We start from the raw sequence: 21,484 nt of genomic DNA on the forward strand, positions 1-21,484 counted from the left end.
GTGCACGTCCCGAAGTGCGAGCGCGTTTTAAGGGAGGAAGTCCTCCATCTTACCGTCATGCCCTTAAGCCTAATTAAATATTAAACCTTTTATTGGATCCCGCGGAGATATTTGTAAATACATTTCATGCCAAGGAGAAGCACTGAAGATTCCAAATTCGCCTCCTGACACGACGTGGAGGTTATTGCCATCGCACCCCCCACCGGCTCCGAGCAGCCTCCAGTCCATTTAGGAGCATTTAGAATGATGAAAGACAAAAGGAATTGCAGGAGAAAAGCTTCCAGGGGAAGAGGGAAGGAAGGAAGGCAAGTCAGGCCAGTAATACACGATTCCTCGACAAGATTGAACAGGAGTGACGGGCATGAGAGTTCTTTTAAGTGAACTGAATCATGAGAATCAGTACATCAAAAAGAATCGTTCAGAAGATTCGTTCACTGACTCATTCACACGCCACCGCCCCGTACACGGATGGAGTGAGTTTAAAAAAAATCAAATCAATATTTCGTACTCACACTGTTGTTGCAGTAATTGGAATTTGTGCATTCTTATTGTTATTATTTCTATTAAAAATGTTGCAGCTGTGATGTACGAACGAGAATGGCCGTAGAGCACGTTCACTCATTGAATCGTTTGTGAACAGGAAATTATGTCACGTTTTCTCACAGAATCGTAAACGAACGGGAAATGACGTCACTTTCTTTCACCGAATCGTTCGTGAATGCGAAACGGTAGCACATTCCCTCCTTCGGGAAATTACCTGACTGACTCTGTGAACGCCAATAGCGTGGCAGTGTTTTCAATAAAATCCCCCGTCCATGTGATACTAGCTGCCGATTGGCCGATCGCGATGATTGACGAAAAACGCGTTCCTGAGCTCAAATGAACTGAGAAAAGAACAAAACACTTGAGCAAGTGATCCAATCACTCACATTCACCGACATTTTTTTTTTTTTTAATCTTTTTGAACGAATCGTTCACGAACAACCCCTCATGTGAGATTTAATGATACGTGACGAGTGACAAAACCAACACAAATCTATCAACGGTATTTCTACTGTACACTATTTGCCAATTAACCGTAAGCCTGTGTAGGAAGCTTGATGAAAAACATCAGGGCGAAAGCTCGCCCCCACCTCATCCTTTCCCACGCCGTACTTTGTCGTCCTGTCTCACCGAGGCAGCTCATTTGATGGATAAATCAGGTCTGAATAAATTGACGAGCGTGTTGTAAAACACACCACGGCCTTCAATTTGTTCCAGGTGGGAAATTAGAGAGTGCAGTACTGCAAGCCACCAGATGATGGTGCACTTTCACTACCATCTGTGGCGCTGCGTGGCGTTCATGTGGTCGATGGTGGGTTTCTTTTTCTGGGGTGGCAGATGCCAATTAGTTGTGTTTGTCAAAACAAATTTCCGCATATGTTTCCAACTGTCTTTTTGTTATATAACAGCCGCTATTTTAGAAAAATGCTGACCTGGTTTTGAGACAAACAAGGTCCATTTTTCCAGGATTGTAATATGATGTTAAGATTAACCTTTAAAGGGGGGGGGAGTAATTACAAGTTTATTATTGTGATATTACAACATTCATATTTAAAAAAGAGGCCTTTATTCACCTAAAAATACAACCATGTTCCGTTAAAAAAAAAAAAAATCCAGGGGTGCACTTTTGTTTTTTTTTCAAACGACATGACAATTTACTGCGAATGATTTTACGGCTCTCCAAGTGAAAGCTGCCGCTGAATTGCTTGAGGACTGCAGTTCTAAACGGCCCACAGGCAAGCCATGCACACTTGCAGATAAGGCCCAAGCCAGACCGGTGTGGCCGAAAGCGCCGTGGTGGGAGTCATCAATCATGAGACGCCGCCTTCTGGTCAAATCAAGCGCACCCTGCCGAGAACGAAACGCCGGTGCCAAAGCCTGCGTGAGGCGCTTCCTGGCTGATGAGCATGAGGGGCATGTCGAGGCACTTTGTGACATCCAAGGGCACTCATCAACAAGCAGATGGATGGGAAACGCCAGGTTTTTCTTCTCGTTCTGCAGGATGGATGCTGAGTTACGAACAGCGGTGGCGAAAGTAGTCACTCTCTCTACTGAAGTAGAAGCAAAAAAAAAAAAAGTGGTGAAAGCTGAAGTACTGAAAGTGCGTAGCTGCGATAAGTAGTCACAGAGAACGCGACCCAGCTTGAACACATGTTCAGAAAATGTACGATGTGCTGCTTCTTTCCCTTTTTTTTCCGTCTTTCATCGCTCCAATGACAGGAGGGATTTGTTTTCTTTTAACAGCTGACACCTGATCGGACATGAAAGGTAGACTTGAGACGGGGAAAAGTGAAGCAAGAAAGGAACAATGTGAGCCGTTTGACTTCCCAAACCACATGAATTCTCATCCGCATCACAACTTTTTCCTCTTTTGTGCTGAATCGGTGAGATTTCGGATGGAATTTGGACAAAATAATTGATCAACCAAAAATTTGCAGGTCCGTTCAACAAAGTATGCAAACCAGGAAAACGAGATGAAGCAAGGACAAAAATAGCCAGTTGTAAAAAAGACAAGAATATAACCAAAACGCGTATAATACAAACCCGAGGAAATGAACATCGGCCATTTTTTGACGTATATATCCGTCATTGGGAGCGAACAAGTTAAATTATCCAGCTCATGATATTTCAAATAAAGGCCGGAGGGTCGAGGCCGGAACCGTATCGAGATCGCGGTCGGAGGGGCGAAGGACTGACCGGCAAAAAAGGGTCAAGTGCCCAGCTCTGTGCGCTACGAAAGGGAACCGCCCACCACTCCAGCTGGACAAATAGAATCGTGACATAAGCGGGAATCACAAGTTCCAGGTCCCACGAGGCCTCTGCCTAATACGGAAACGCGGCAAACTCCGACGAATATGGCGCAACGGCTGAAGGCAATTTGTCGAGCGATGAGTTTAATGCACTGACTCGAGTTAGACTTTCATTGACCCAAAAAAAAAAATAAAAATAATAAAGTCTCCCTTTCTAACCTTCCAATTCGATGAATACAGCCGACATTTGCATTTTTCTGCGGGAGCTGCAGACATCTTGAGGTACTCCTTCACGCTGTTCGCATCCCGCCAATCCCTCCCAGGTCAAGGTCAGCCGTTGCACAGGAGACGAATGCGTGCCATAACTTTATCTGAGCAGCAGGATTGCGAGAAGTTGTGAAGAGTAGCCCACGTGTGTAATTGGCCTCCTGGCATCTTCACGCAGCCGCTCCATTAAAATGCCTTTGAAGCCAGCCCGTCACATTTACCCAAAGAACAAAGAAGCGAGATGCGGCGATCATGAATTTCATCTTCACCCCCCCCCACCCAGTTATTGACAGGCCAGATATTCAAATGAACCATCTGATATGTGAGCTCGGTTCCTTTAAAGGTGCGTTTATCTTCAAAAAGACAGACGGGGATCGCAAAGCACAAACGGTAGCATTTGGGGTGAGGAACATTTCAAGCCAGGGCAGATCGCGTCGTTATGGTCCGACCAATAACCCAAGCGGGCGGGGAAGAATCATATTTCACAGAGCACGCAGACTGCTCAGGCCCAAATTGTTGTGATGGAAAACGGTGCTCGTTATGTTGTTTGTATTTATTGAATTGAATTATTTTGATTTTATTTTGGTGTAGTGACTGCTTAGCACGATGGCTTCACAGTGCAGAGGTCGTGGGTTCGAATCCGGTTCCGGCCTTCCTGTGTGGAGTTTGCATGTTCTCCCCGTGCCTGCGTGGCTTTTCTCCGGGTACTCCGGTTTCCTCCCACATTCCAAAAACATGCATGGCAGGCTGATTGAACACTCTAAATTGCCCCCAGGTGTGATTGTGAGAGCAGGTTCTTCGTCTTCGTGTGCCCTGCGATTGGCTGGCAACCAGTTCAGGGTGTGCCCGAGGACAGCTGGGATAGGCTCCAGCATCCCCCGCGACCCTTTTGAGGAGAAGCGGCTCAGAAAATGGATGGACGGATTTTATTGTATTAATGCGATTCTCAAAGCGTGGTGTGTGTGGGCTCCCTCTAGTGGTCAAAGTCAGACTCAACGTGTGCATGATGTTCGAGTGGCTTCAACTTTTTTTTTTTTTTTTTAAATCTAGTACAGTTCATTTGTCAAACACAGTTCAGTTGTCTTTAACTTAAATCAAGCATTCATTTAGGTCCAATTGGACTTGGAATTCTGCCTCGCAACAAGCAGCTTGGTTCCTTTTAAAATGTCTCCCTCGCAATTACCGATGACTTATAACTACAACAAAGACATTGTTCATGTAGAGGTGTGTTTGTGTTAACCCCCCCCACCCTCACAGCACATGAAGCCAAGATGAATCACTTGTTATACAGTATAGGGTGATATATTATTCAGAAAGTCCTGGTTGTCGCCAGGTAGAAGTGGAACACATCATTAAACTGCATTTGTTTTGCGACCGGCACCTACCCGTCGACGCGTTGGGAGTCAGATCAAGGCGAGGGAAACGAGGCTAACGCCGGCGGCGGTGTCATCCGGCCTAGTCCCGCCGTTGTTTTGATCAGAAAAAGCTCACGGTGTACGTCCTTGGGAGCTTCACAGCAAATAAAAAGCGGATGAACAATTAAAGAGAGCGTTTCGAATTGTAATTAGTGAATTATTTGGGACAATTTTACAAAACAATACAACTTTATTCATATCGAGTAATTCCCAACAGCAATAATTAAAATAAAAATAGCGATAATACAACAAAAAAGACACAGTAAATATGATATATTATTAAATAAAAATATGCTTAAATATTATATTTTATATATAATATTATATCTATTAAAGCGTGTTTGTAATTCAAGCACTCCCCCTTTTTTTTTTTTTTTTAAGGTGCCCTCATAAATGAAGTTGAGGGGCTGTGGTGACAATGAGCAAGGTGGTTCCTGAGCAAATTCGGCGTCAGTGGGTAATTGCAAAGACGGATTTAAAGTACAAGAGTGGGAAATTAGAAAGTGGAGCACCACCAACTGGCCTGAATTCAATTCGATCGTGGACGTTTGTGGCTTTGTTGCTCTACTATAACTAAATATTTCATGAAGCCAAAGCTTGGCTTGTTGTCCCATTGTCGATGCAAAAAAAAAATAATAAATAAATAAATCAAACAATTGCTTAGTCGAACATGACGCCAATTCCGCCTCAAAACGCTGTCAGTTCTACTCGGGCTTTTTGGGGTGTTGGTGATCAAAGCCCGTCTTGTTTTTAGGACGACTGCATAGAAGATCAAGGCGTAATGAATTCACCTGAAAGGTGAGAGTTTGCGCGATGAAAGCATCACTTCTGTTCTTTTTTTTTTTGTTCCACTGACACATGAACTTCTCAAACACAACGATGACAGAATTACATTAACAATTCAGCAGGAGGCACTTTTCAACCCCATTACGTTTTTTTTTTTGTTTTGTTTTGCTTTTTGTATCCGACACACAAATTACGTCTCGGTCTCGGAGTTGAAGTGCGTCAAGCGGAAATATGTTCTGTCCTTTCGCTGGAATGGAAGTAAATCAAAAGTTCAAAGAGACGTTTTGGTTGCCAACTTCAAAAATTAAATCATTCACTGCCATTGACGGATATAGACGCCCAAAATCAAATACATTTTAGCTCGGCTGGCCGTGAATCAGTTAAAGGCCTGTCGCGGGGAAAAATAAAAACAGGATTCTGTGGCTTCAAACTTGCTAGGACTGACTGAGGGGAGGTCCTGAAACCTTTCTGGGGGTCAACTCCAACACACAGTCCAGAAATTCTCACACTCACTCAAATGCTTTTGAGAACGACTGCTTTAAGTAGTTAACAGAAGCCCAATCCTGCGCCTGCTCTCACTCCTCCTCTTTTTTGTTTGTGAAGATTGCGCGCTGCTCGTGCTGCTTGCAAACACAGCGGGGTCCTAATTCCACTCCGGTAACGCTCACAGCCCCGTGACTAATCCTCCCAAGGCCACAGCAACACACTGGAAATATACAGAACAGTCAAGAGCCCAAACACCCACATGCTTTGCTTTTTTTTCGCCACGTTGGAGAAGAATAGCATCAAATAACGGAAGGCCATCTGGAGGTATTAACAATGAGCCAAACACTGACTTTTTGCTTTTTTTTTTTTTTCTGCTCGCTGAAAAGAAAGGTTGATAATGAAAATGCCTTGACTGCTATAGCTCCAAAGTCGACAAACGAGGCTTAAGGGGCAGCGGAGGAGTAGGGACGGTCAACCGTTCAAATAAGTTGTTTTGTAATTCAGTTTGCGAGTCAAAATGAGCATTTTGTGCCTCATAAAATGACAACGCGGAAAATGCTAACACGCAAAGAGCAAAAGTGAGAATGACGGGCTTTGAAGTTTTGCCGATACATGAACTGTAAGACGGTCCAAAACAGGACACACTCGCGTCATTTACATGCGAGTAGTCGGAGGTTAAGTTGAGCTCGGTGCTATTCGCGCCGCACCAGCTAGCTGGCTAGCTAGCTAGCAACGAGAGACGGCTGGCTAGCTTGCGCGGCTAAAGTGTTAAGTTAGCATATCGCCCGCTTGGCGGCAAGAAAGTTGTCACAAACGGATCGCGAGGAAAGATGGTGAAGTCATGGTAATTGCCAAGATAAACGACAAAACCAAACTACACATGAATTGATTTAATGCCTGAATTAAGAGAGTGGGTGATTAAACGTAGAGAACATGCAATGTTGATAGGAGGCAATTAAAAAAATGTCTGGAAAATCATACTCGCTAAACAGAAAGTAATTAAGTTTATTTGCTTGAAGTATTTTAATTTTGTATAAAAAAAAAATTCCAAGATCAGAAATTAGTTGTGTTTTCGCAACAGAGGCCCGAGTTTTGATTTACAACACATCTTTATTTATCCAGCGCTTTCACAACAGCCGCAGCTGTAACGTGGTCAAAGTTCTCGTAATGATACCATAGAAGTGATTTTCTTTTGATTAAAAAAAAATAAAAAAATCTATTTATCTTTGCTAAAACACCATAGAAATATTACATTTGAACTGAATTTATTATTTGTGTTTTGAAATTGCACCACTGAAAAACAATTGTTCATTCATTATACGGACGTAATTTTATTAATATATTTACTCATAAAAAAAGTCCCCAGGTTTATCCGACAAAAAAATGCTCCTCAAAATTCAGAAGTTGCTCCTCATATACGGTCATTAATTCACAAAACTGCAAAGAGAAAAATAAATCAGCCTCGGGGATGGTTGCGAGGGGCAGCAGGATCAAAAACTCCCAAAAAAAAAAAAAGTATTTCCTGACACTTGAAGGCAAAATTGAAAAGGTTCAGTCAAAGCCATTAAAAATGGCATATGCCCGTCATTTCCCAAATGAGGCCAAGACAGAAAAGTTCCTGGTTGTTGCTTGGCAGAATTCATAGGCTTGAGTCGTTATAAAAAAAAAAAACGCCTCTATACCAGCCGGTCACGCCTAAACTAACCCCTGCTTAGGAGGAACAGGAAGATAATTCAGTTCAGAGACACCCAAATGCCATCATGCACGGCCGGGATTGTCCACGTAAGAATTTCCTCTCCGAGCTCGGGCTTTATAAGCCGGGTGTCGGCTTGCTCCAATGAATGTCGGAAGGCAGAAAGAGCAATCAGCCAACCTTCGCATGTTCAAGATGGAGGGCCCGCCGCCACGCGCACGCACACACAAACAACCAATCACCTCCGGGACAGTGATTGATGCCTCATCCCACTTTGAAATCTATCACCCCCGTGAGCGCAGTGGCTGGCACGTTATTTTACGTGCAAGCTTAGTATGCAACATTGAGGGGAATAATTACATTCCAATCAGCATTCCATCCGCTCCGGGTGACATTTGGCGTCCCGTCGCAGGTGTGTTAGCCAATCAGCTGCTGCCCCACCTCTCCCCTTGTGTCCTATCCGGATATCTCGTGTGACTTTATCAATGTTATGTAACTGCAGAGCCTTGTCACGCCAACAAAATCCATCCAGGGAGACCGTCCCGTTTTCAAATATGACGCCATTCGGTTGGGACAAATCAGTGACGGGAAGTCACAAAGTACAAATACTTCATGAATAAAGTCTGTCCATGACTTCAGTATGACTTGAGTATTTTGGAATGTCTTCAGCTGTTCTGTTCATACTCTAAATGTGTTAACCTGTTGTGATTTTGGTTGTGTGAAAAACATTGAGTTGTCATGTATGAAACTGCTGTTTGTCTGAAGGCTTTAAATTTCTAACCTTTACGGACTATAAGCCACACCCGAATAAAAAAAAAAAAAAAGATAATAAAATTAAAAAAATAAATAAATTAAAAAAATAAAATCAATTAAAATAAATAAATAAATATACATTAAAAAAAAAAAAAAAAAAAATATATATATATATATATATATATATATATAAATCAGTTGTCGACTGCATGTACAGAACGATTTTATACTGCACATAAAGATTGTTAAAACAGTGCCTTTTAACACGGCAACAACTTTACTAATTAAAACAGAACATACCCAAGAGAAATAAAATTAAAAAAAAAATCAAGATTTATTTAACATATTTTCTGAACTATAGCGCGCCCCCTAGCGGTGAAAGAAAAATCCACAGAAAAGCTGCACCATTGCATTAGCCGCATGATTCAAAATCTCGGAAAAAAAAGTAGTGGTTTCTAGTCCGCAAAATACGGTACTTTCTTAAAGGGACAGTCTGTAGACTTTAGTGCCATCAAGTGGTGAACTAACAGAAAGCGACGACCAAAGTGCATATTGAAGCATGCGCAATAGAGCTCACAATGACAAGCAAACAACTGTTGGACATGTTATTCAACATGTGAACATATTTTTTTAGCATTTTATTGAAATTAATAGAGGTTTTGAAAAACATCAAAGAACATTCGACACACTGTCTCTTTAAATGTGAAAAAAAAATAACACAATTAGACAGAGGTAAAATACGCTTTGACTGAGAATTAATTGGACTGATTCATTTAGATCTGCTTGTAATTACCAAACGAGGGATCGGCATTATTTATACTCGAGTGGTGGATATTCCACAATGGTTTAAGCAAGTCCAACCTAACAGGTCAGCACGAGGTTGTAGTTGTCTGCTGGTCATGCGTATGACTCTATTTTAAGTACCAGGATCTGTACTTCTACTCAAGCTCACTATTCGAGTACTTTCCCCACCTCTGCATCTTGGTGGCTTGATAAGACGCACGCATTGTCATCAGCGCTCCAAAGGGTGACGTCTCGCTCCATCCTGAATGATGAACGCCATCGTGACGCCGCTCGTATTCATCATTCATATTACCGATGCGGTCGAATCACTTCCTCACCCGACCCAATCATTCGTCAGCCGATAGCTCCGGGGAAGTGCTCCGCGTTATTTTTCTTTCTGACCGATAAGTGCTCGTTGGCATCTTGATGGAGTGTCGGCGGAACGGACGGCGTGCGAGAAAAGGGCGGAGTTACCAAATTCCAACGATTTGATTGACGAAGCCGACAGGACTTCTTCGATGTTTGTCAAAGTCATTGGGCGGTCGGCCATGACACGAACGGAAGATGGCATATGTCGGCGTTGAGGTCAAGGAGATCTATTTTTCGCTAACGGGTCGGATGAGGTCAATTTTATAAGTAGCATAAATATTCCACTGTATTTTTTATTTTTTCAAATGAATTGAATCAGGACTCATCCGTGCATCCATGTTCTAAACAATTTACTCTTCCGGGTCGCGGGTGAGCTCAATCTTATCAAGGCTGATTCATGGCAAAAGGTAGACTCAACCCTGGATTGGTCGCCATAGAGACAGACAGATCATCACACGGACATTGTCAAGGAATGGGAAGTGAATCCACACCGGCACTAAAGTCACAAATTTTAAGCAGGAATGGCTTTATGTGTTTTTTACGGTGATTTAAAAAAAAAAATTATAAATTTTTTGATTTTTCATTTTTTTGCTCTGAAGTTTCACCGAAAAATACGGATTTTACCATGCTTGGTAATTTAAAGATATGACGTTTCAGAAAACGCGTTCACCTGTTGCTGAACCTAATACTTCATTAATTCATAAATATGTTTCATAATCTATTACATATGAAATGATTATTTTGAAAACCAGAGATGGGCATATTTGGAATTACAAAAAAAAAAAAATAGTAAAAAAAATGTTGACCAGAGCGGTTTCAGAAAATACAAAATTTTTAAATGCATCTGCTTTTTTACATTTTTTTATTTTTCTGTTCTATTTAGTTTTTTTGTCGTTATAAATTTAAATCATACAGATGAAGAAATAAATATCAAATACAAAAATTTTGTATATTAACAACGGGATCAAATGTTCTCATTTTGTATTCTTGATCCTTTAATATCATATAATGTCATAAAAATGCATGAACGACTTATTTCACAAATCACACCACCTCTAAATTCCTCCTTGGCGTCCCGCAAGGTCAGAAGCAGAGTACCACCCGAAGAGTTCCCATCCAGTCCTGATTAATGGCATAATTAAGTAGCGTGTATGAGGAAGTCAGCGAGACGAGCGCAACAGTCAACGCGGCGGGCGAAGAAGGAGAGCAGACCCTAATTTAACATTTCAAAGCCATTCTGCTATTCACATCGGAGTTTATACCTGTAATATATTTTTAGGCGCAGCGATTGTGGCCGCTTCCCCCGGGGGAAATAACCATTCACAGTGCTGACATCTCCACCGCATTCTCTATAGATCAAACGGGGCCTGGTCCTGAATTGCCAAGCCCCCCCCCCCCACCCAACCCTCCCCACGTACACACCTCGAGGGTCCGCGCTGCCAAATACATGAAGCGTCTTTGTTAGTGCCCGCAAGTCAACTCCGAAAGGTGTTATTTGCCGTATAACGTGATCTCCTGCAAGTCATTTGAAGCCTCCTGCGATCTTCATTTCATGTTCCGGTGTCTTTTATTATTATTTTTTTTTACCTCGCTGGGGCCAGCCAGTCTCAGGCTTTAACCAAACATTGATCATTTTTTGTCCAATTAAGGGACGCTTGAATGACGTTTACGATGGCACTTTATATGTTTGTGTAAAAATGACATCCCCCAAAACACTGATTTAAGGTTGTTTTTTTTTGTGATGAGATTTACGACACACCCCCTTTTGGAGCTTGGCTCGATATTTTTTTCCGATTTCAGCGTCCACGTGACAGCAGGGAGGCAAGCTTGGTAATATTCCTTGAATTGTCTAAAACGGCGACCGATCGCCACCAAAATGCAAATTGCACGACTACTCGTGTCCACTTCAAGCTGTGAAAGTAGAAAAGCGTTCCCGCTCAAGAGTTTGGATTTATTGACATCAAACGTGAGCTCATGTGATCACCCCCACAAAATCCAAAATATTGATTCTCGATTCGATTCTCCACTTACGCAGGCCAAAGCGGATCATTGCAAGAATGCGCACACGAACCCCAATTGGTTACATTTCGCGACACTAAAGTCGTGTCGACTCGAAGGAGGCGGCCGGCAAGCGAGCATGGATCTTCCAGTCTCATCTACGTAGCTCCGCTCACTTCCACAGTTCCTCATTCTCAAATAAATCCGCCACAAATAAGTTCATCCTTTTTGATAAGTTGAAGTGGTCAAAAGTCGGGATGCCCGCGTGGATTTTGGTGCCCATTGATCACCATTTTTGGACGTTAGAAGCAATGAAAGTTCAATGATTTCCAATGGAGAGTTTGTAATCGGTCCTTGAAGTGACTCGGAGTGAAACGTGGAGAGAGCGGAGGGGGCGTGGCCAAATTCATCTTTAAAAGTAGGCGTTTTTCAAGTAGTCACTTATTTCCTAATTTCTCCAAAATAAATGGATAAAAAAAATATTAATTTCAGTTTCATGATCAAATTAGCTTGTTTGTGAAAAATGGGCCATCTTGGCTGAACCGATACAAAAATAAAAAAAAAATTATAATTAATATGATAATTAAAAAATAAAATACTTTTCCCACATTGTCTTAACTTTAAAATGGGACTTAATAGGAAATGCTTCAAGCTGCCAAGATGGGCCAAGTTTAACTTTGGAAGCGCTCCATCTTTGTTTCAAATGAATCGAGAGTTCAAACAAAGACAGAGAGCATCACTGGCATGGTGTTGAGGAAAAAAGAAAAGAATCAAAAACCACCGTGCTTGGCAGAGGGTGGGACAGCATTGGCCCGGATTATGAGGGAAAAGTTTGTTCCACTTTCTCCGCACTTTTCACTGGTCTCTCCGCAAATCAGCGTTTCATGTGGCAATTAACGTCGAAAATGTTTTTTTTGAAAAAAATGCTTTTTTGGCATGCGGGCTTGGGGGGGGGGCGGGACTTGATCTCTGTGGAATAGCACTTTTGTGTTAATTATTCTTTTTTTTGTTGCAAGAAAACATCCGGAAAACATGTCAGATCGTTCATTGAGAGGCTGACTTTGCTCCCCGAGACAAAAAGCACGGCAAGTCATGAGTTTATTTGAAGCCCTTTTTGCGGGCATTGCGTGAGACGAAACAAAATTTTCATAACGGTGGCATGATGATTATTAATATGACCAAAATGCACTTCCTTTCCAAGTGGCCTTGGCATGAATGGAGGCTAATTATAGCCGTAACACACCGGAGACTGGATTGAGGGAACAACAAGAACCAAGGTCATGTGATTTACAACAAGTTGGCCTTGATAATTTGATTTTATTTATTTATTTTTTTTAAAAAATTTTTTAAAGGCAGCTTGTAGATGCCATGTACTTGGCATACTTTGCACAGTGTGCATGTGGCTCACCCTTCAGAACCAGAAGCCCATTTCTCTAAGCAGCGTGGAATTTGGGAGGCATGACTATTGTGACTAGACCCACAAAAAAGTCTCAAGAAGTCATGTCTGAAAAGACACAGGAAGTCCGCCACAGACATTTTGAGGACAGCGGCGCCTCTTAGTGTGGATGGATCCCGCAGGTTGTTTGTCAGTCGTGACGAGACCCACAAAAATATCAAGGAGTCATGCAAACACACAATAGGTGTGACATTTTTAATTTCTGCATTTTATGCCATTTTCAAGGGCTACTTTAAAGACAAACTTGTCTGAGAATATATTTTAGATTTTTGAACGGTCGCCAGTTACGACTTTTGGGTGTGTTGATTCCGCATAGCGCCGCTCCCTCACGACTGAGTATCCAATCACAAGCCGCGTTCATCACCTTCAGCGTGAGGCCAACGAGAAGACCTTACTGTCATCAACTCGCGATCTGATTGGCCATCGCAATTGACTCTCAACACTTAAAGACCCCTTGAGACACAGAACAGACGCCTGCACGATTGTATCTGAAGGCCTCGGACGAATAGCGCGTGCCACTGGTATCGTGAAATCTGCCCGGCAACACGAGCGAGCTGAATTCTGATTGGATAAAAACTCTCACCTAAAAATTCAACACTAGGATATAATATGACATCAATGTGAAGAATATGATCATGATTTCGTTATTATGTTAAGCCAGCAGAAAAGGCATTGAAGGCCTTGACCGCCCACCACTGCCGATTGCTAATCAGATAGGTGACGCTAAAACGCCAAACATTTGAGTTTTTATCCTTCTGGTTCATTAAGACGTAACTCTCATCCATGACGACTTTATTACGACTTCATTACGACTTTCGGATGTGTTGATTCTGCATAGCGCTACCCTCTCACGATTGAGTATCCAATCACAAGCCGCTTTCATCAACTTCAACGTAAGGCCATCAAGAAGACCTTACTGTTATCAACTCGCAATCTGATTGGCTATCGCAACTGTCTATCAATGGTAAAAGCCCCCTTGAGACACAGAACAGACGCCCGCATGATTGTATCTGAAGGCCTCGGACAAATAGTGAAATAATGAAATCTGCCCGGCAACACGAGCTATCTGAATTCTGATTGGATAAAAACCTCTAACCTAAAAATTCAACACGAGGATATAATATGACATCAATGTGAAGAATATGATCATTTTTACTTGATTATGTTCGGCCAGCAGAGACGATCGACCACCCACCACCGGATGTTAGGTGTCAAACTTTGGTCAGTCAACATCCAACATTTCCTCAAGCCCCAAAGTCAGACTAGCGCAACAACATGAAATGCTTCAATTTTATGACGAGTTGAAGTTAAGCACCTACTCGGTATCATCATTCCGATAATTAGACCGGGATGTCAGCGTAGAGGCTGAGACAATGTGCACTTCGCTAACTCGACTCCAAATTCCCATCGGTACTCACGGCTCGTCGACGACCTTTGTGCGACGCCCACTAATGACATGAAATTGTAATCCTAATTACATTGGTGCGGGTGGCTCGTAAAGAACGCTCGCCTGTCATTTCACAGCGGATGCGAGCGCCTTCAATATGTGACGCGTCGCAATCATCGTCACGCCGACTGTACGCCGATTGTTTGCGTGCTTCTCTTTAGAAAGGGATTGTGAAAAATGCTCGTTGACGCCTGTTGTGTGCGCGTGGCAGATAAGCAGATCATCCACACGGAGTGTCGTTAACGCCTGTGCTGTTTGTTCATCCATGGCATAAAGATGCGGAAGCTGGAGCGCTCGGAGTGGAGGGGGGGGAGGGGGGTTGGGATCGTTTTCGCTTTCATTTTCCGCAGTGAGGGCCTTTATTATTCCGGTTCTGCTGCATGACACTTTTGGGTTGCGTCCCGGCGGAGATCCTCGCAGAAACTGGGTCGAATGTTAAATCGGCTGTTGAATCAAGAACAGAGTGGGAGAGTCTCAAAAGGAGGCTTCATGTTTTCCAAGCGTTAAAAAAAAAAAAAAAAAAGACATGGAAACAGCATTTCCTCCTCTTTTATTGACGCAGTAGAGTTGTCTTACGGCCACAGCTGACTTCTGAAAAAATGCTTATGGAAGAGGTCTTTAAATAATCCACAAATTGGATGGAGATATTTTTAGTTTTTGTCGCTTTGTGGGGATTATTTTTTGCATATTATACAATTAGCTCGTATGATTTTGATGTCACTTGACTGATTTGTTGCTCCCATAGAAATTTTGCTCTCCTCCTTAAAATCACTTTTGGGCGTCTATATCCGTCAATGGCAGTGAATGAGTTAAATCTGCATTTTTATCAAATTATATAAATCTCATAATGCATTTTTCATTATAGATCTCACATGAATAAAAAGTACATGCTATTTCTTATCGTTTGCGTTCCGCGTCCTCCGTATGTTAAACCAGAACCAAGTGGCTTTAAAACAGGCCGTTTGATCATGAAAGGCCGAGTTGATCCAGCGAATTAGCAGGCGAGTACAGATCAAAGATTTCTGCGAGGATCCGTCGGCCATTAGCGGGGAATATTCCTCCCTTCCCAACTCATTTGCTGCACGCCTGCTGACGGAAGCACTTACGCGCGGGGCTTTATCGTACATTGGTGGGCTACAAAAACAACCCAAAATAGAATTTTGTCAGACAAAAAAACAAAAAAAAAACAAGCGGCGTTTCTTTGACGGTACCTTTTTAGCCGTGCTGGCGAATCACGGTTTGACGCGTGCGAAGGAACCCTCGGGGATTCGCCCAGTTTTTTTTTTTTTTCGCCACTTCAGTGGGACCGTTTGGAATTTGGTTCGGGTTGCAAGTGTCATGCAACTGCAGTCAGGTCGGAAATGTTGCTATTTATCCATAATAATAATCCCGTTGCGCTGGCGAAGGCGTCCGCCAACCGTCTCATGTTGAGTATGTCGACTCGGAATCCACGCTTCAGTCTTGCTACGGAGGCTGATGCCGTTTTGACACTCGTGTTGCACAAACAATAGCCGAGGGTTGGAAAATAACATCTTCCCCACGCAGCGCTGGGCTGATTGTGACACGGAGACTAAACAATACATGACAATAAAAAAATAAATAAATAAAAATAATCGCAAAGCCTGTAAGGTGTATCCGGAGATATGTTTCTACATACGTTAGTTATATTGTGCATGTTTGACGAAAATTGCTGAAAATGTGCTGACATAAATTTAGAACTCAAATGTGGAGCAACATGACTAATGTCTTTGGAATATTCTAAAAAAAAAAAAAAAAGTAGAATGGGCACTTCAATGGCCTCAAAAATCCTGTAGAACAAATACAAACTACGCAGGAAGAGAAATTGCATTTGACACGTCGGCCTTTAGTGAAGTCCCGCTTAGTCCGACTTGAAAAAAAAAATCCCACTCATGATACCATCATTTATGATACCGCAGCTGGACAAATAATATACACACTTGTTGGACGACCGAGCTTCTCTTGAAAATGGCCTCGCAAGTGTATCTGCAATTAAATCGCCATTTTTCCCTTCTTCGGTCATTGAGGTTTTAAAAAAAATCAAGAATATACTTTTGATTTTCGAACGGTCGCCAGTTACGACTTTCGGGGTTGTTGACTCCGCAAAATGCTGCCCCCTCACGAGTGAGTATCCAATCACAAGCCGCGTTGATCACCTTCAACATAAGGCCAACGGGATGGCCTCACTCTCATCACCTCGTGATCTGATTGGCTATCGCAACTGTCTATCGACTGTCAAACCCCCTTATTCACTCAGAATAGACGCCCGCATGAGGCCTGGGACGACTCGTGCTCACTAATGGTATGATGAACTCTGCCTGGCAACACGATTGGTGAATTCTGATTGGATAAAAACTCTCACGTCAAATAAAACACTAGGATATTATAAGACATCAAAGTGAAGAATATGATCATTTTTTCTTGATGATGTTAGGCCAGAAGAGAAGGCCTGGATGGCCTTGACCGCCCATCACTGATCATGTGACAATATCAATATCGGCAATATCACACACAACTATTGTCTGAAAAGGCCCTTTAATGATCCCTTCACACAGCAAAAAAAAAAAATTAAAAATCACCGCACCCCATCGGTTCAATGTTCAGAATTCTTGTACTTTTCGGATGAATTTTGAGCGTTGGAAAGGCAAAGACAGATCCTTTTTGCAGTGGAAAGAACTCGACTCTTCGCCATTTCCCCCACACAACAGAGTGACTAAAAAGCAGGTATGTCAGCAAAAAAAAAAAAGGACCAACTCCAGGTGGGATAGCGAGGAAATGTTTAGTTGGCGGCGGGGTTGCCGACGCTAAGAAAAGAGACAGTGGTGAAAAGTGCTAATGAATGGCTACCGCACTGCGTTGAAATGCTTACTCGTTCGTCTGTGATTAATGACTACTAGGCTGCTGTAATGGGTACCACTGGGACCTCAGTCACTGGAACCTGTAATAGAATAGTCCCCAAAAGAAAGAAATAAAAAAAAAAAAAGAGATGAAGTCCCTATTACTGTGCGGCTCGTGGCTTCGGGAAGATGCAGTCGTAGCACAAAGGAGCTTTTCTTAGCGCGCCAAAGACTTTTTTTGTCAAAGCAATGGAAGAGATGACGTTGGTGTCATTTGTGCAAACTCTCTTAAGTCTCCTCCATGTTTGTTTCTTTGACACGGCAAAAAAAAAAAAAAAAAATGTGCATAGGTCAACGTGACCCGCTGCAAAATGAGACTTTTATGCCGCCATTTTATTTTGGGTGCCAGTGCCGAGGCAATAATCGTAATGTGCTGTGTAAAAAAAAATAATTATTTTGAGCAAGAAAATGACAACGACTGAAAGGTTTTTTTTCTCGTCATAGCATGATGTGAAAAAAAAGCAGGTTCCTTTCCCTCAAATCAATCCTTCAATTAATTCTAAGAAGATTGACCTTTTCAACAATTTTTGAAGTCAGTCGTGATTATGAAAAGAAAAAACTGGCGTGCAACACAACCCGAATGTGATGCATCTGGAGCAATTTGGCAAAGGAACGGCAATGGATCAATTATTCATTCGCTCTTTTGCTTTACACGGAGCGCAGGATTCCGATTTACAATCTCTTTGACTTTAAAACAACTTTGACCCTCGATCGCGAGCGTGTAGGTACACACTGCACAGAGCGAGCGAGTTCTCTGACAAATATTATTTGGATTTTTTTTTTCGTCCCCAGAACAAACATTCATCTTTGCGCTTCTGCAAAATTCATAATTAATCTCCTCGCCATTTGCCACATGCAGTCAGGCACAGAAATGAATTAATCACATGCACGCTTTTGCCTGGCGTGCGTCTCCCAAGGTCGTTTTCAACCGAGGACCGCTTGAATCCTCTGAGAGCTCTCCAAAATATTCGGAAAAAAAAAAAAAAAACTAAACCAATTCATTAGGCAATTAGCATGAAACGGAACAAGCCCGTACAGCATCTTGAGCGGTTGAATAAAAACTCTTTTCATTTCAGTGAGTGATTTATGTTTCGCCATTTAGAAACCAAAATTTGTGCCAGGGAGTCTGAAATGAGGTGTTTGATGATCAAGATTATATTTATTATTTAAATTTGAACTGTCAATACATTTGAGTAAACACGATTATTACGCATTCCGATTAATTCGACATTTTTTTTTGGGCTCATAAAAATGTAACAGACTCTCAATCTGCCTTAACAGTTCAATTTCAAATTTGCAAATATTTCAATTTTTATGAATAAGCCCGGAGGGTCGCGGCCGGAAGGGTGGGGGACTGACCTCCCAAAAAAGGGTCAAGTGCCCAGCTCTGCTAGAATGAAGCGCATGTTCATCGTCACACGTACGGAGATGTGAGGGCTAGCCCAAGAGTCTTCTCCGACGATATTTTGTGACCCGTTCTGACTCCAATCCGAAAATTCTGCAACTCAATTCGAGTCACCGCCGATTCCCGCCATCGATTTTCATATTCTCACAATCTAACCTCATTTTGCACGGTGACTATGTGGTAATCAAGAATTTGAAGCAACAAGTCAAAAAAAAAAAAAAAAGAAAAATCACCATCTTGACTTGTCGACATAATCAAGCGCCATTGTGCCTCGCCCAGATAAGTCTCCAAGAAGACCTTTTCATCCTCGGCCGGCAAAGAAAGCAACCCTGTTTGCAAGCGTCTTTCAAACCACTTTTCATGAGCTCCGTACAGGAGAGAGCAAAAAAAAATAAAAAAAGACTTCCCCTCTAAGATTAATTGAAAAGGAACTTTTGCAAGAAGTGAGCGAGTCGCTCCGCGATTGTCCCCAGTCGGAGACAGTTAATGGCATCTTGGCCGCCGCGATCCTCTGGAGGTGTTGCTAAGCCGCAAACAATGGGAGAGGAATCATCTCCGTCGCCCCATCTTGACATTGGGCCCACCCGACATAGATTGGCGCCATTGTGCCACCGAGGCCATTTTCATTTGTTTGGGTGTCACAATCCAGACTCTCGTATTGATCTCGCACTTTTGTCTGTTGGTTAAGAAAACACACCGTTGGAAGTCCCCCGGCACTTAAAAACCAATACTTTTCTACCTGCCTGGAAAACCAGAGCCAACCGCTTGCACATTTGTGGGTCAGCATTTGCCGATTCATCCGATTACTTGCTTCAAAACTCATTTATTCAAAGCTGTGGCTCATTAAAAAAATGTTTTGGTGGCAGTTTGGTATTACTACAGCCATGAATCGCCCCCCCCGTGCGTGCGATGAAACTACTCGTGAAATGGGCAAACGAAAGCGTGCCTGTCGTTCCTTATTCTGACATCGCGTAACTCGCGCCTCCCGCCTGCTTCGGGGGGTTACCATTACACAGGAAGGGGGGGGGGGGCAATACCACGATTTCTATAACGCCAACAGTGCGTACTTGCATTGGGTACGTTCATGTTCATGGACAAGAAGAAGGAAGAAGAAGGCGACAAATAAGACCATAACAAGCCCATAATAAGATAAGCCGATTTGAATGGCAAATTAGCTTACAAATGATTTGAAATACATTTCCCCGTTTCGCATCTCTCCCGCGGCGGGGTCATGCACGGCTGTTTTTAAAAAATTTTTTTTTTATTTGTATGTGTGGCGGGGGCTGTGGAAGGCAGAATAAAGGTGGGGGGTTGACAATTTTTTATGAATAAGGACGGAATCGTATCGAGATCGTGGCCGGAGTGAGGGGACTGACCGTCAAAAAAGGGTCAAGTGCCCAGCTCTGCTCATTACCTAAAGATGAACTGAAACGAGTCAGGCTCAATCAGGCGCGGGCAAACTCTTTTTCGACCCAACTCTAAATGTTATGAATGTGTTGAACAAGTTTCGGCACATTTAATTTCATGAAACCATGACTGTGAGTGGTGTGATGAACAATAACTTATCAACAATGTTGTTTTCTCGCTATGCTACGAAAGAAATGATTTTGATTGACTATGACGACGAGACTCAAATCTTCCTTTCTAAAGACAAATGTTTTGAGAGCTCGCATTCAGATCCATTTTGAATTTGTTCTGAGTGGTCAGAGAGTGGCCGGTGGTCACCAAGGTTATCTCAGTCCATATGCAAACCGTTACACGGCTACGACGACAACCACTTCCTTCAGTGTAAAGTGACTTTCCCAGAGTTCTTCCCCAAAACATTTCCCCCCCCCCCCCCCCTCAGGCCGAGATTTCAAGGTGGCCATGTAATACGGACTCAAGGCCGTAAGTTACGCCGCCGTGCATTTATTCCGTCTGCGCCGGCCCTCGCTGCTCCACCGATGCCATTCCTCACGGCTCGCGAGTCCTGTCATACATAGTTTATGACGCTCTGATAACCCGGCACAGGATTGGCCAGAAAATTGGGCTCTGAGGAGACAAACGGCGTCGATACATCACAGGGTGACAGGGACAGATTTGACGACGGGGGCTTTACTGAGACGACGTTAAGCGGCGGCATCAGCAACCTGTTTGCGCTGATGGTGACAGATAAGCAATCTGCCCGCAGCCCGAATGTGATTCAGCCTCAACGACGTGTCACACGACAAATGGCAGCGTGATGTGGGGACAAGATGCATTACGTTCAGTCCAAGCAGATTTCCGGGGACGGTGCATATACAACTTTTTGGATATTCAATAACCAATATTAGTCAGGGCTTCTCAAACTGCTTTGGAGTTTTGGTTTGCCAGGATAAATCCGTCTTATTTTGACATTAACTCATTCACTACCAGATAGTTAAAAAAAAAAAAAAAGGAACTTTGACGTCCATATCCGTCAATGGCAGTAAATGACTTAAATTCAGAAAGCCAAAAATCTGAATTTTTTTTTAACTCATTTCTTGCCAAGCATACAGAGAGCGAGAGAGAGAGAGAGAGAGCTCTCGGTGGACGCCTTTATCACAGCCTCCCCGCTTTTCCGTTTCCCGCGTCCGCAGCTGCAGCTGCAGCCTGGCTCGTGGCAGCTGTATGCTAATGTCCTTTTCTGAGTCAGCAAACGGCATCCCAGGCCATAGCCCGCTGCCAGAGCTCTTTCGTCGCCGATTGAGAATCAGGGTGGCGCCGATTAGCTGCCGGTATTTCAAGTGAGTTGGGGATGGGGTCTTTTTCAGTCTAAAAAAAAAACGCTTGCTTCTCATGCTCAAAAATCTTCTGTTGAATCTATTTTTTTTTTTTATAACTTCCAGGTATGTTGTATTTATTTCATTAGCTAATTTGCTTTCATTTGTTAGTCGGCTTATAATGTGAGTAAGCTACGGG

General features: G+C 42.8%; 1 protein-coding gene across 1 annotated transcript in view; it reads right to left on the reverse strand.

The window, feature by feature from the left end:
* LOC148338886 (5,6-dihydroxyindole-2-carboxylic acid oxidase-like) overlaps positions 1 to 3,268 on the reverse strand; it is a 13,448-nt gene extending 10,180 nt beyond the window's left edge. Inside the window, exon 1 of the mRNA XM_088295016.1 lies at positions 3,159 to 3,268. Coding sequence (XP_088151142.1) covers positions 3,159 to 3,227 — 69 coding nt within the window. The 5' untranslated portion in view covers positions 3,228 to 3,268. The remainder of the gene's footprint in view (positions 1 to 3,158) is intronic.
* Between the last annotated feature and the right edge of the window lie 18,216 nt (positions 3,269 to 21,484).

The sequence above is a fragment of the Idiotropiscis lumnitzeri genome, chromosome 4 (genome assembly GCF_059441095.1).
Source record: "Idiotropiscis lumnitzeri isolate Australia: NSW breed Sydney's pygmy pipehorse chromosome 4, RoL_Ilum_1.0, whole genome shotgun sequence".
Classification (NCBI taxonomy): Eukaryota; Metazoa; Chordata; class Actinopteri; order Syngnathiformes; family Syngnathidae; genus Idiotropiscis; species Idiotropiscis lumnitzeri.